General features: G+C 42.9%; 1 protein-coding gene across 1 annotated transcript in view; it reads left to right on the forward strand.

The window, feature by feature from the left end:
• EPHB6 (EPH receptor B6) overlaps positions 1-15,118 on the forward strand; it is a 48,542-nt gene continuing 33,424 nt past the window's right edge. Inside the window, exons 1-2 of the mRNA XM_054167597.1 lie at positions 1-382; positions 9,726-9,944. Of these exons, the coding sequence (XP_054023572.1) occupies positions 9,851-9,944 (94 nt within the window). The 5' untranslated portion in view covers positions 1-382; positions 9,726-9,850. The remainder of the gene's footprint in view (positions 383-9,725; positions 9,945-15,118) is intronic.

Raw genomic sequence — 15,118 nt, forward strand, 5'->3', positions numbered from 1 at the left:
AGCAGGTTCCGCGAAGCGGGAGGAAGAAGGAGTCCTGTAAGAGGGATCCTGGGCGGGGAGAAGAGGGAAAAAAAGTTTCCAGAGAGGGGCCTGGAGAGGAGCGCAAGCATCGGGACTTGCCGCAAGCATCTGACTTGTTGAAGGCATCTATTGAAGGCCGAGTGCTGTACCCCCGGCCGGAGGACAAAGCGACAATGGGTGCAGAGCGTGAGGGACTTGGCGCTAGGCTACCGAGATGAAATAACTTAGACGGTGAAAATGGTCTTTTTCCAACTTTTCTGATGGGAGGCCGGTCGGCACGGCTCCAGCAGGAAGAGCTCCTGCGAAAACCTCCTGAGTAATGCTGGGGAGTGAAGGGAGTGTTGCTGGAGTCCTGCGAAAGGTATTGTGGTGGGTGAGCGGGCCCGCGGGGAAGGGCTTTGTGAGCCTGGCCGAGGAGATCTGAGAGAGCGAGCCGTGGTCGAGCCATCGGAGCTCTGCCGTCCGCGCCGTGGGGGGAGGAGGGAGACGGAACAAACGAGTACTGCTTCCGAAAGGGATTCGATCTCTTCCAAGGTTGTGGTTGTTTTTCCCTTTCCCGGTGTCTGTTCTTTAAAGACTGTGCCTGGGACTCGAGTGCCCAGAAAGACCCTTCGCCAAGTGCACCTCTCCTGTCAGGTGCCACGTGTGGGCAAAGCTGTATGAAAACGCGTCACGGTGTCTCTGCTCATGGGAATTACTGTCTAAACCAGCTGTCTTCAACACATGCATGGTGTGTTTGGTCTGCTCCTATGCATGTACTTTATCCTTGGAGAGCCATAGTTGACTACTGCCTTTGAAGCCTTTGAAGCAGGAAGACGAGGTGTATATGTGCTGGTGTAGGTTCCTGATTCTCGTGGAATAACACAAGAAGGCTTTGTGGCCTGCTCTGTGTATAGGGTTGTTTAGTGCTCTTGTAGGGGCAGATGGCTGTATGAGTGCTTGTAGCAGAGAAAAGCCGTGTTTCAAGATGATACAAGTCAACTACTACTCATGTTAAATAAATCTGTAAATGTGGAAGGGGCTGTTGTGATGTGTAATTTTAAATTTGCCATGGTTCCACTTAACTCTGAAGTTTCTCTTGCAATTACCACACTGATTTGATTGAGGAGAAGAATGAACATCACCTGCCTCCCTGACAAGTTCTAAAAGTAAGAGAGTAAAGATGAGGAAGCAAATTCCCAAGAGATGTCCTTCATTAGCAATTACATCAAGTCATGCGGACTGATGAGGAAGGAGAATGAGAGGATAAATAAAAACGACAAAGTCAAGACAGTGGGAAGAGTAGCTGCCATCAAATACATCTGTTACAGAAACAGAATTGCAGCCTCAGCTGGGATGGACTAGGGAGACTCCCTTCTTCATTGTTGTGTAGTTTCTAATCAGAAACATTCTGTGATCTTAATATGGGTCCATCTCTTGTTTAATCACAGCTGATCTACCAGCCCCAAGCCACTAGCACAAGATTTAGTGACTACTTTTAGGTCTTCATTTCCAGTTTGAAACAATTTTAATGCTGAGGTTCCTTTGGGAGCAAGGAAGAAAGAGATAATCCCCAATCTAATTATCATTTTTCTTTGATGTTACCTGATCTCAAATACCTGTTTTCCTCTAGCTCATTCCCTAAATTTGACACCTTGCACCACATCAGTTTATTTGGTAGTGTTCTGACAAGCCTCAGATAATGGCATGTAGTTGAATCTTGACTGCTTTTTGCATGTATATCCTCTTAGCCAAATCACACACGTGCAGTTTTTAGTTCCTTGACACGTATATGTGCCTCTTTAACCACTAGGAATTTTTTCTTGACTTTTGAATTCTCTCTTATTTGACTTTTGCACTTGCACTGAGCTGCACAGTATTGTTTTTATGGCCATGTGCTTTGGTACCTGGGGGGCTGGACAAGAAGACCTTCAATGGTCCCTTCCAACCCAATGCAGTTTGTGACTCTGTAAATAGCATTACTTTGGGCTATTGGAGCTTATGTGAGCAAGACTGTATCCTCTGCAATTTAACTGCTGAAACCCTGCAGAAAGGCATGTTTTCTTGCTTTGTTATGACAGTCTTAGCTCTTCCAAGCTTTTATCTGTGGCATGAAGAGCTTGGGTTACAGAGTTAGTTTTTGAAAGGAGCTGGGGAAGAGATGCCTCCTGCCTTTTCATTTTCCCAAGGCTGCTACTGTGTTTGCATTTTGTATTTGACTTACAGGCTGACCAATGGCAATGTAAATGCTTTTTAGGGGAAAGCAAGCTAGTGGCTCCATGGAGACAGCTGTTTATTTTCCATCATGTTCCCATAGGCTGCCTGCACATGTGTCTGACAAGAGAGTTGATTCTTTAGTCCACTGAGAATTGTCTTTATGCATATACAAATTCAATGTGTATGTTCCTCTTTGTGCCCATGCACAGATGTCATTGTCTTCTACCCTTGGATACTGCATGTGCCATATGTAGAGAGTTGCATAAGAGATGGTTGTAATTTCTCATTGCTTGCCTTGATGTAGTTGTTTTGTGGTCAGCTGTCCTTGCTTGTATATCTGCATTGTTATGAGATGTATGTGTGCTTTTCCTCTGGTTTCAGGAGTGCTTCTTTCTGTAGGTCTCCTCCCCCTAAAACTGGGTTTGCCTTGTCTTCCTTGCAATGTCCCTCAGCAGTACTGTTTGGAAGGGTCTCTTAAAATGCCTGCAGAGGAGCACACAGTACTTATCAAGCATTTAAGATTGCACAGTTTATTTTTGTTTTTAAATTTCTGTGGCCATAGTTACAGAATTGCTGAATCAGAGATCAGATCATCTGGTCCAATCCCCCTGTTAAAGCAGATTCACTGAGATCAGGTAGCACAGGTACATGTCCAGGCAGGTTTTTAAAGTCTCCAGAGAAGGAGACTGCACAACCTCTCTGGGCAGCCTGTTCCAGTGCTCTGGCACTCTCAAAGTAAAGAAGTTTTTCCTTCTGCTTAAATGAAACCTCCTGTGTTCTAGTTTGTGTCCATTGCCCCTTATCCTGTCATTAGGCACCATCAGATCCTGGCCTCATCCTCTTGACCTCCACCCTTTAGTTAATATGCATTGATCAGATCCCCTCTCAGTCTTCTCTTAACCCGACTGAAGAGTCCCAGATCTCTTAACCTCTTCTCATCAGAGAGATGCTCCAGTCCCCTCATCATCTTTGTGGTACTCCATTAGACTCTTTCCAGTAGCTCCCTGACTCTCTTGAAATAGGGAGTGCAGAACTGGACATAAAACTCCAAGCGTGGGCCCACCAGGGTAGAGTAGAGAGGCAGGAGAATGTCCCTCAACCTGCTGGCTGCACTCTTCTTAACGCACCCCAGGCTACCTTTGATCTTGGTCATGAGGGCACATTGCTGACTCATGGTAAACTTGTCCACCAGCACTCTCAGGTCCTTCTCTGCAGCATTGCTTTCCAACAGGTCAGCTCCTAACCTGTGTTATTGCATGGCATTATTCCTCCCTGTGTACTGGTCTCCAGACTTGACCTTGTTGAACTTAATGAGGTTCCCTTCTGCCAACTCTCCAGCCTGTCTATGTCTTCGTGAACGGCAGCGCAGCCTGATGGAGTGTCACCCACTCCTAGTTTTGTATCATCAGCAAACCTGCTGAGTACACTGTCTCTTCATCCAAGTTGTTGAAAAAGCAATTGAACAAGCCTGGATTTAGGATTGACTTCTGGGGAACACCACCTACAAGCCTCCAACTAGACCCTGCTGTGCTCTGTCATTCAGCCAGTTCTCATCCACTTCACTGTCCACTCATGTAATCCACACTTACTGAACTTACTTATGAGGATGTTATGGGAGGCAGTGTCAAGCCTACTGAAGTTGAGATAAGCAACATCCGCTGCTCTCCATTCCTCTACTCTGCTGGTCATACCACCACAGGTGGCCATTAGATTGGTCAAGCATAACTTTTCTTTTTTGAATCCATGTTGACTATTCCTGATAACATTCTTTTCCTCCACATGCTTACAGCTGACCTCTAGAATGAGCTGCTCCATCACCTTTCCCGGGAACGGAAGTGAGGTTGACTGGCCTGTAGTTTCCTGGGTCCTTCTCTTTTCTGAAGAGTGGAGTGCCTTTCCTCCAGACCTCAGGCACCTCTGCTCTTCTCCATGAACTTTCAAAAATGATGGAGAGTGTCTGAGCTATAACCTTAAGCCACCTCCCTGAACACTTGTGTGCTAAGTTCCTCTAGTGACTAGCCTCTTTTTCCACATACTATGAATTTTATTCTTCTATTTGAGTTTTCCCAGAAGCTTCTTACTCACTCCTGCTTCCCTTGCTTGATTTTTTTTACTTGTATGAATACACTGATTTTTCAGCTTGGAGGAGGTGGTGCTTGAATATTAAACAGCTCTCTTCAGCCCCCTGTCCTTCTAGAGTCCCAACCTATGGGATTCCTCTAAGTAGGATTCTGAAGTGAAAAGTTGGCTCTCCTAAAGTCCGTGCATTATAGAATTATGTGGATAGGAATCAGAGTGGAAAGGTAGATTTTGCTGTAAAATCTCAGAAAGCTCTTTTAAAATGAGATTTTAGATGGTTCCTTTGAAAGAGGCTCTGCTTCCCCCCTCCACCCCCCAGATCATAGCAGATCAGCCCCCTGTTTTCTATTATACTTCCTCTTGTGCCTCTGAATTTATGACACTAATGCAAATGCACATGGACTGTTTGTCTTTGCCTGTGAGCTTCTCTGCCATGGCACTGATGAAGTGGGAGCTCAGTAAAGAGCAGCAGAAGTGATTAGGACACTGTAGAGGATTTTTGACATGCTGTTAAAAAGAGCTGGCTTAATGCTGACTGAAAAATGGTTGCTCTGTAGTGTCTTTAGTACCTGGGAGAATATTGATGGGGTCCTCAGCAATGTGGCTACACTAAAATGAATGGCTCACACTGCCAAAGTAGATAGTTTCAGGTTCACTATTAAGGCATATTTTCTTCCAGCAAGGGTTTAAGTAGTTTGTAGAAAGTCATGGAAGTCTTGTTGCTGATGGAATTAAAAATATAACTAGGAAAGCTCAAAGGAATATACCAACAAAAATCCTGCACTCAGCTGGGTACTATAAGCCAGATGTCATCTGTATAAAGATACCCATCCCCCTCTTTTAGTTCCTATTATTCTGTCTCATCAGCTGCTGGAGGAGGGACTGCCTTCCTGGCAGAAAATGGATCTTGGATCCACTGTGTTACAACTAAGAGTGGTTGGTGTCTAAGGAGAAGTGGTGTGTTATACTCACTCCATTTTAGGTGTAATCCTCTGGTTTGAAGTTAGGCAGGGCTGTAATAAGAACAGTGAGCCCCGACATGCACACTGAGACATGTTGGGGCTCAGCCTTTGAGTCACAGATGAGGCGGGATGAGCGCTGAGATTTATGTGCTGCTGCTTTCATCTCTGGCATGAAAAAGAATACAAACATGCATTGAAAAGAGCCTGAAATGAGCCTGAAATCTGTCTACTGTAACATGCTTAGCCTTCCCTTTTCCTTTTAAAGACTTTTTCTGTTCTGCTGAAGTATTAATGGCACATAATGTTCCTGTTTCCTGAGGGTGGAAACAACAAACTGGAAATGCAGGATGAAGGAGGTGGGAAGGAGGACCTGAAAATGGCTGCTCTGGAGACTCCACCAGTGGCACATTAAAATTTTGTTGGGGGGGAGGCTCGCTAACGTGCTTTCTCTACACATAGGCACCTTATGATGTTGCAGTGAACTCAACTAATTGTTCCACCCACCCAGCCATTCACTTTCAGGTCATCTCTCCCTTATTTGCAGCCTTGATCTCTCTCCTCTTCTTCAAGCTGTCAAAGTTAGAGTTGATGTGCAATTCTGTAAGTATGATCAGTGCAGTGCAGGAGTGGTTTGTAGTATTTTAGTGCCTAATGTGAGGCTCAAACAGATAGAATTCCCATCTAAGCAAAGAGTTGTCATAGAAAGATGAAAACTGTGTGGTAGAACGCTAAGCCATTTTCTCTCTCTCTCTCTCTCATAGCTTCCTAGTTTGGTGCATATATTTCCACATCAAACACTCTAATTTGCATGCTGGAGTTTAAGCTTGTGGATTGTGTAGCCCATTGGTGCAGTCAGCAAAATGTAAGAGAATTAGCTTTATTGAGGATAGCTTCTTATTCTCACTTCCATGCAGGGAATGTTATTTTACAGGCCTCTACTGGGACAACTCTATTAACCCAAACCCTGATATTTGCAATAGGTGTGGGGGTATAATTGGATGGAAGGTAGCTGGTAATGGAGTGGGATGGGGTAAATTTGAACAGCAAGATCAGTGCAATTAACAAGTCAGGAAGGTGATTATGCTTCTGTGCTTTTCGCTGTGGTGTTTTGCAGAGAACCATTCTTTCCTTGCTTCTACTAACAGGAATAAAACAGTGATGAAAAATAATGCTAGTAATAAAACAGTTTGTAAAATAAAAGTAGCCTCATCTGCAGATGCATGCAGCCAACAGTATGACAACCAAACTGTGACAGCCCAAGGCTGTAAAACTGATTAAAATGGGGGGGTGGGGGGGTGGAAGTAGCTATAGTTAACCTTTAAATCATGAAGTACATTGTCTGAAAACTCAAGTTGCTTCCTTGAAGCCAGAAAGGAGGTTAATAAAAAGAGTTAATACTTAAAGAGGATTCATTTTATTAGTTCTTTCTTTTATTATATCTTTCTTTTTATTAGTTTATTTTTGAAAGGTCAGTTTGTCTCTTATGAAATGAAAGACAACTTCAGAATTCAGGGAATTGCCATTATCTTTCAGCTGTCAGTGTTGCCACTATCTCCTAGTGGCAAGGAGAAGTTTGGATGCTTTGAATATGACTATAATTAATTTTTCTGCTCATGCAACATATTCCTTACTGTAAAACCCTCATAAAGTCAAACACAAAATTAGAAGACAGTAAGTATCTCTCTTACAAAATATGAAGATCCTTTACTGCAGCTGAGGAAAATCTTAATGCTTTCTAAAGGTCTTTGCAAAGAAAAGTATTCTCAGTTTGGATTTTTGCCCTCTATTCTATTTTTTGAGTGCCTGTTTGTGTATTTCTAGACATGCCATGTAAGGCTACACTTTTAATTTTAAGATGGGAACCAGCACTAGCATCCTTTATAGAAGGGTTAGCATGAGAAGGATCAGCAGCTAGAATGGGTGCCAAGTTCTATGTAGCTGAAATGGAGGAAGAATGACAAGGGAAGGTGTATCATTTTGCAGTTTGTTTTGGAGGAGAATGGGGGATAGCAAGGAGAGGTAATCTGTCTGAAAATGGTTTTGGAGGAAGTAACAAGCTGAAAAGGCTGTGGAAAGATGCTGATGTGGACAAGAAAAGTTTAAAAGTTGGGATGGTTTGAAGTCTGTTTCATAGTTTGGTGTAGGGAAGAGATAGTAGGGAGAACTGAAGATTGAAAGATCTTTGAGTGCAGTCAAAATCTGTGCACATCAAGTGCTGGGGGGAACAGTAGGGGAGTGATTAGCAATTTAGGGGCTTTGTATGATACCATAAAATTTGGATATAAGAAAACCTTCCAAGATACTCTTTAATTCAGAGGGGCTAGTGCTTCCCTCCTACTCTCGCTTAAATACTTCCATATGTTCTCTTCTATCCTTCATTGTGGAGTAAGCATTTTTCATTGAGGTGTGGAAGAGGCAGAATAAAAAACAACCCCAAACCTATATATATTTTTAACTGATAAATCAAACTGAACATTGTAGTTTAGCCATGTATTACCAACTGATGGGGTGCAGACACCAAGTTAACAAATTAAACTTATCTTTTACTTACACAAAAACCAGCAGAAGAACAAGCCAAAGGATGAAATAATGCCTTCAGCATCAGTGTTCAAAAATCCCCAGAATTTGGCTGGCCTGAAAGGCTTTTAGATGCTATAGATTGACTGGTGGTACAAATGCTAAGTATGTTTCCATCTAGCATACTCATCCAGGTTTGATTCCAGTGTACCCATTCTTGGTTTTGGTAGCTCAGGGTGTAGTCTTCAGCTGCATTCCTGGAGGACACTGCTCTGTGCTTGGATAATTCTTTCTCTAAAGAAGGGTTTTCTGGTCTTTGAGCCTGGATTTTTCTCCCTTTTACAGTTTCATCCACTGGTGATTTTGTTCTGTGGTATACTCATGCTTCATATTCATAAAGTAATATGCAGTATCAGTGTCATATCCATCATTCTATTTAACATTCATTTTTTCTCAGTTATACTTAACTGATTTTTATTTTTTCCCTCATAAATTATGCATCAAACTTTCGGCTTCCTCCTGAGATCCCTTTAGTTTTCTTGCATTTTAGTGATGCCCAGGGTGCCTTTGGTTTCATCTGTGCTCGGTGCTCCAGGTTCTCATTAGGGGCAGTGTAAGAGAGGACTATTCCACCCTGTCCAGTAATTTCTCCCCCTTTAGTAAAGCAAATCATATTGCACTTAATTGCTTTTTCTCATATTCCCCAGGCTGCTTTTTTTCTCTGCTATGCTAGACTTGCATAAATATCCCATTGCACTGTTTTCTGATAATCACAGAGAGGCTGCCCCTTTTAGTGAACTCTTCTCTCCCCCATTTCAGCCAACTTACTGAGCCATTTCTCTATATTGCCTGAGACACTTTTCTTTCTCCTTAGCTACGCTTCACTGTCTTGCTGAAGACACTGCACAAAGAGCACCTGAAGAAACAAAACATATGGGTTTTTTTCCATGTAACCTACATATTACCAGCATATTTTTCTGATGAGCTGAGAACAGGGCAGATGAAGCCAGAAATACCTTGCTTAGCAAAATTATTGTGCTGGATTGATTTAATGCAGTGCTGGACCAGGCTACATGCTGCTCCCTGACTGAGAGATAAACCTTTATGTGAGGTTCTTAATGATGGTGTGGAGTTTTGTTTGGATTTTTTCCCCACTTAAGATAATAAACTTGCAGTTGTGTGCTTTTCCTGGCTGTAACACAGGCTCACTGTTTGATCTTTAATATCACAAGTATCATAGTATCAAGTCAGGGTTGGAGGGGACCACAAGGATCATCTAGTTCCAACCCCCCTGCCATGGGCAGGGACACCCCACACTAGATCAGGCTGGCCAGAGCCTCATCCAGCCTGGTCTTAAACACCTCCAGAGAGGTTTGTTTCCTTGTCTGTGACGCAGTAATGGGGGGAAAATACAGTCCAGCTTCAATAGTGTTGTACAGTTGTACGCTTGAAGGGACAGACGCCTGCATCTGAAATGCTGTTACAACTGTTTCAGCAGTGCAAATTTGTATTGTCATAAATGGTGAACATTTTCCTGTCATGGCTAGTGCCCTGCAGAGTTCTGAAAAGGCAAAGTATAAATTATAAGAGACTGAATTTGGAAAGCATACAGGGGAAATTAAATGGAGACCTTCCAAGAAACATCACCAACGATGCAAAAAAGTCATGATTTGAGTAAGAATATTGGCAACATTTATCTGGGAACCCCACTCTCACTGGTGCCATATGTCACAAAATCTGTGTCTACTGTCAGTGCACAAAACAGCTGGGACTGCAGTCTTGAGGGGTGGGAGGTGTGAATAAATGGTAAATACAAGGGTCTCTGATAACTCTTTTTCACCTGTATTGCAGAAGCAGTGAATTATGGAGTAGGTGCGTAAAACCTTCCAGTTCTGTATTACTGTAACCTGATTCCTGTTTCTACCTTTTTGTTTGTTTGTTTTTAACCAGTATTTCTGTGTGAAGGCCTTTGTGCTCTGATTTGGGAAGATACTAAAACACTCCAAGAAATCTCTGATCATTTCAAGGGAGCGGTGTGTGGGTTTTGGAGATGGTGGTATCTACAGAGAATCTTCATGGATTCTAATGCTGGCATCAGTGGAAGAAGAGCGGTGGGAATGGGTTGGCTATGGATGGTCTACTTCTTTCACCTAGTCACTTCACTAGAAGGTAAGAACAGATTTTATATAATGCAACAATTTAATTAACATTTCTTTAGAGGTGAAACAAAGTGTGCTTTCCAATATGCACAGAACATGTCTTCTCTGTTTCATGCTTGATCGTTACCTCATGAGCTGTATGAAGGTATTAATATTGTTTCTAGTGGAACAGCAAACCCTCTGATTGAGGGACTGTTAATGAACTACCAGCTGATGAACTAGTACTAGCTACCTCAGAAGTCATACCTGCAAAGAAATAAATGTTTGCCCAGGAATAAGCTCCTTGTGTATGCTCTGAGTGTATTTAAATCTTGTGTTCCTGTTCTCGCACCATGTTTGTTTTGTGAAACAGTCTGGCAGTGTTTATGCTCTTCTACAAGGCAGCATCCAGTGGCCTGAAATCAGGATCGATTGTTTGTTTGTTTCTGCCATCTGAACAACTTGCCTTATACAATAGATGCAGGGAGAATGCTTTGATTTAACAAGAAGCAGCAGTTTGTGCTCACTCAGCAGAAGAGGGAGAGAGCAGTGAAGACAGGATAGAGAAAAGGTAGATAGGGGGAAAGATCAAAAAAAAATAGAATAAAGAGCCAAGAATCAGAGGGTGGTTTGAGCAGGAAATAAGAGCTATGTGAGAGAGACTTTGAGAAAGGCAGGGCTATTGTAAACAATCCTGTTGGTGGTTCCAAGAAGTATCTTTTTAGCCACATGTGCTCAGTGAACTGCATTGCTTTGTGATTAATGTTTATCTCTTGCATATGTGAAAGTCTCTGAAAAAGGAGAGGAGATAGAGAAGGAATCAAAGAATGGCAAGGAAGAAAGATGAAGAATAGGGTGAGATCTAAGGAAACGAGGATGGAGATTGAGAGGAAAAAAATACTGTCTGTTTGTTTGTTTTTTCTTTCTTACTAATAATGAAGATAAAAGCTTGTTCAGCATCTGTATGGAAATGGAATGGAAGAGAGATCAGAGAGGAGATAAATGGCCTAAGATTATAACACAAATTCTGAAATCTCTGCAACTCTGTTAACTGCTGATTTAAAAATAGTTTACAAAGTACTATGGTTATTGCTTAGTGTAACTAAGGTAAAACTTAACTGAGATAGAAGAGAGAGGGGAAATATCCATTCTCTGTAAAATACTAAGTAATTTAGTGGTGCCTGTAGGAAATTTTTGGAATTCAGTGATCACTTCTGTAAGTTTGTAGAGATGACAGAATTTAGAAGACACTGTGTGACACAGCTTCTCAGGACACAGAGCTAAATTGCTTGGATTAAAACAGGACAGTAAAATTCTGCCTGTGTAGATGAAACAGTGAAGGTGCCTGGAGGCTGAATTTCAGCTCTCAATTCAGAGTGAGATTAGTCATCACCTTGCATGGTAACTGTACCACATGTTATCCATAAGGAAGGAAAAAGGCCCATGGCCATTTTATTTCCTTATTACAGTATATAATAGAACCTTGAAATTCAGGTTTCAGATTTAAGATGAAAAATATACAGAATGTCAAGTTTGGCCTTCTTAAAAGTATGGCTTCTTAAAAGTTTTAAATGATGTCTAGAATACATCCCTCCAGCCTCTAATTGAAGAGGATTGAGAGTGGGAAGATCGAGGAAATTTCTCTTCCAAGTGTTTCTCAGGTGTTTGAATTAGATTTGTTTAAATTTTTTTTTAATAAGTATTATACTTCATGGAACTCAGTAAATATATGTCCTATTGACTCTAACTGCATATGAATACAGAAGTAATACAGGAACATTAATTGCAGGAGTGACTTCACAAATGTAGAGTTATCGAAGGGGGCGGGGGGAGGAAATCATAGTATCATAGTGTCAGTCAGGGTTGGAAGGGGCCACAAGGATCATCTAGTTCTAACCCCCCTGCCATGGGCAGGGACACCCCACACTAGATCAGGCTGGCCAGAGCCTCATCCAGCCTGGTCTTAAACACCTCCAGGGATGGGGCCTCAATCACCTCCCTGGACAACCCATTCCAGGGCTTCACCACTCTCATGGGGAAGAACTTCCTCCTCACGTCCAGCCTGAATCTCCCCACCTCCAGCTTCATTCCATTCCCCCTAGTCCTATCACTACCTGACATCCTGAGAAGTCCCTCCCCAGCCTTCTTGTAGGCCCCCTTCAGACACTGGAAGACCACAATAAGGTCACCTTGGAGCCTTCTCTTCTCCAGACTGAACAGCCCCAACTCCTTCAGTCTGTCCTCACAGGAGAGGTGCTTCAGCCCTCTAATCATCCTCGTGGCCCTTCTCTGGACACCTTCCAGCACGTCCATATCCCTCTTGTAATAGGGGCTCCAGAACTGGATGCAGTACTCCAGGTGGGGTCTCAGCAGAGCCGAGCAGAAATCAAGCTCATTTGTCTCTCATAAGTTAGTTTTGTATGTATTCTCATATTAGGATGCCTATTTTATAAGGCTGTAGCTTTGGTTTTTTCCATGCTAGGTCACAGCAGAACTGTAAAAAGAGACATTAAAATGTCCTTTTGTTGTTTTTTTTTTTTTTTAAACTAAAGTGTAAAATTAGCAGCAATCTTTGTTTGAGTAGTTATGAAAAAGTGAGATGATGTTGTTGTTGGTTTTTGTTTGGTCTTTTACTTGTTTCATCTACTGGTTCCTGAATAACAAAATGCTTGTTACAGTTGTGTATGTTCCTAACCACTGATACATTATTCACTTCACCACAACAGCTGTTCAGTCTTGTAGGAAGTTCTAGTGTGTTTAAGGCTCCCCAGAGGTTTTTGCACTGTGTTGTGTCTCCAAGTGATAGCCCCCATGTATAAATATATTTACTCACTTGTGTGATAAAAGGCTCCCCTCCCCACATTCCAAGAAGCAGGGAGACACAATGAAAGGCAAGGGAACCCACACAACCAAATAGCAAAATAAGCACCCTGACCCATCTTCTCCCTGGGCTGAGTGTGATCAGCTCATTGAGTGGGAATTGAACCTATTCAGACAAGTCAACGGAAGTACTCTCTGGAACATCTTACAGACTGAGGGGGGGTTACTGCCAACAGGAGCATGTCGCTGATGCTGTGATGTGGGCAAGGTTATTTGGGACTTCTGCAAGAGTTACTCTGGGTTGTTTAGGGGAAGAATCATAGATGGGGAAAGGGGAGGGGTCAAGGTGGTTTTGAGAAGGATCGTGTGTCAGAAAACAGTGAGATAAGGGGCCAGTCATGTGTAAAGACACTTGTCAGGCCTGGACCTGCACTTGATTACCACAGCCTTTCCTATCTTAAATTTGTTTGGTTTTTTTCCCACTGGTTACCTGGGAAAGGGGGCTTTACTTTCTATGTGTGTATGGATGTAGGTGTTTAAATACCAGCAGCTGGAGTTGACTCACTGGTCACAGGACCCCTTTGAGACACTTGTTTGTGTATGTCTCTGTGAGTGAGACAGATGGAAGAGCTGTCTTCTGAGGGAGCTGGGAAGCCCATGTCAGTTCTTGGCGAGATTCCACATTTTCTATGTATCTCTGTGCAACTGAAGACAAGACAGCCTGAGACCCAGCTCCTGGGTAGGCTGGGTATCAAAGCCCAGTTACTAAAGGCATCCATCCTGTATGTGCCTATGCATGTATTTGTATGCGTAAGAGAGGTTCTGTGGAGCAGGGCAGCGCTATAGCAACTGACTGTGGGCCTTGGATGCTCACATTTCCAAGTGCCAGTAGCCTAGCAAAGCAAGAAACCAGGGCCAGGTACTGGATTCTTACTCTCCTAGGCTGCTAGCACTTGCTCTTCAGATTGCATGCCTAAAACCAGTCAGGAGAGGATCCACAGTGTGGCTCTGTGTGTGTGAAGGGATGCATCAGTGAGTGACGATCAGTCTGAACACTAGGAACAGGAGTGGGGCTGCAAGTTTCAGGTGCTTACATGTGCAGGTGCCAGCAAATGGGGAGACAGAGGTCAGCTACTGGAGACTGAATGCTAAAGAACAGTTATTGCAGGGATCCATATTGTATATAAATGCATATATATTTCCCACTAACAGACCTTCATCCTAACCAGCCAGAGAGGGGAGCAGGATGAGGCCATTGGTGGTGCTGTTTCTGTTTGCATGACTGGTGAGTGTTTCTGTCTGTGTTGATCTTCATGACTGGCCATTTGTATATGTGCAGGGCCTAAATGTGTGTGTGCCAGTTGGAAATAGTTACACGACCTCACTATTGGTTGGACCTGGGGACATGGAGCTGCAGCAGCCTTGCTTATGGGAGGTGGCAACCCCAACCATATTTTTGCACAAGCCCAGAGAATGCTTTTTTTTTCCTTAGAGCCCTCCTAGAGAGCATTTGCAATATTCCTGTTTGTTCATGTTCAAGGCATGATCATACAAGACAGAATAAACCTGGTAACATTTCAGCTCTTTTCAAAAAGTCTGTTAAGCCAGAGAGGTCTGCTTGGGGTGTTCAGCTGCATCACAAAACAAACTCCCTGCATGTTATCTTTTATCCTAGGGCCCTTTGCCTCATCTATCAGTGTACATTTGGATATATTCAGAATTCAACTGGACAAAGCCTTGTGCAATTTACTGTAATTTAGCCTGGACTTGAGTGTTGATCAAGATAACCTCTATACATCCTTTTCAGAATGTTTCATTCTGTGATTCTATGGTCTGATCACTCTTAGCACCAGCTTTTCATCCCACAGGTAGTGTGTGGAGTTTTTAGCTGTCTTGTCAGGATCAGCAGCCTTCTTAGTGGCCATAGTTTACCTAGCCTTGAGTTGTATAATTCCCTCTTGCACCACTCCACTCATAAGTCCCTGAGGGCAAGTGTTCTGCAATTCAGAAAGCAGTTAGGCCATCTTTGCTTTCAGGAAGTTTGTCCAAGCATCAGTCATCCTTGGGTGAGTTGTCATCTTGCAGCAGGGGAGCATTTTGCCTGTAACACAAGCACTAAAGCGTTAGTATAGGCTAACCAAAATCTGAAGATCATTAACATACCTATTCTGAACAGCCTGATCTATAATAGCAACTTCCAGCCTGTGCCCAGTTGGTCCTTGATGCTGACATTTTAGTATAGTGCAGCCCAAGAGATTAGTTTGGTACCTAAGTGGAGGCTGGTAGCAGCTTAAATCCCTGGGAATTGTTTTCACCTTTTCAGGACTGCAAGAACAGAGGACACCAAAATGATGGTGTAGTTAATTCTGGATTTTGTTTTGCAAA

Source organism: Dryobates pubescens, chromosome 15 (assembly GCF_014839835.1).
Source record: "Dryobates pubescens isolate bDryPub1 chromosome 15, bDryPub1.pri, whole genome shotgun sequence".
NCBI classification, from domain to species: domain Eukaryota; kingdom Metazoa; phylum Chordata; class Aves; order Piciformes; family Picidae; genus Dryobates; species Dryobates pubescens.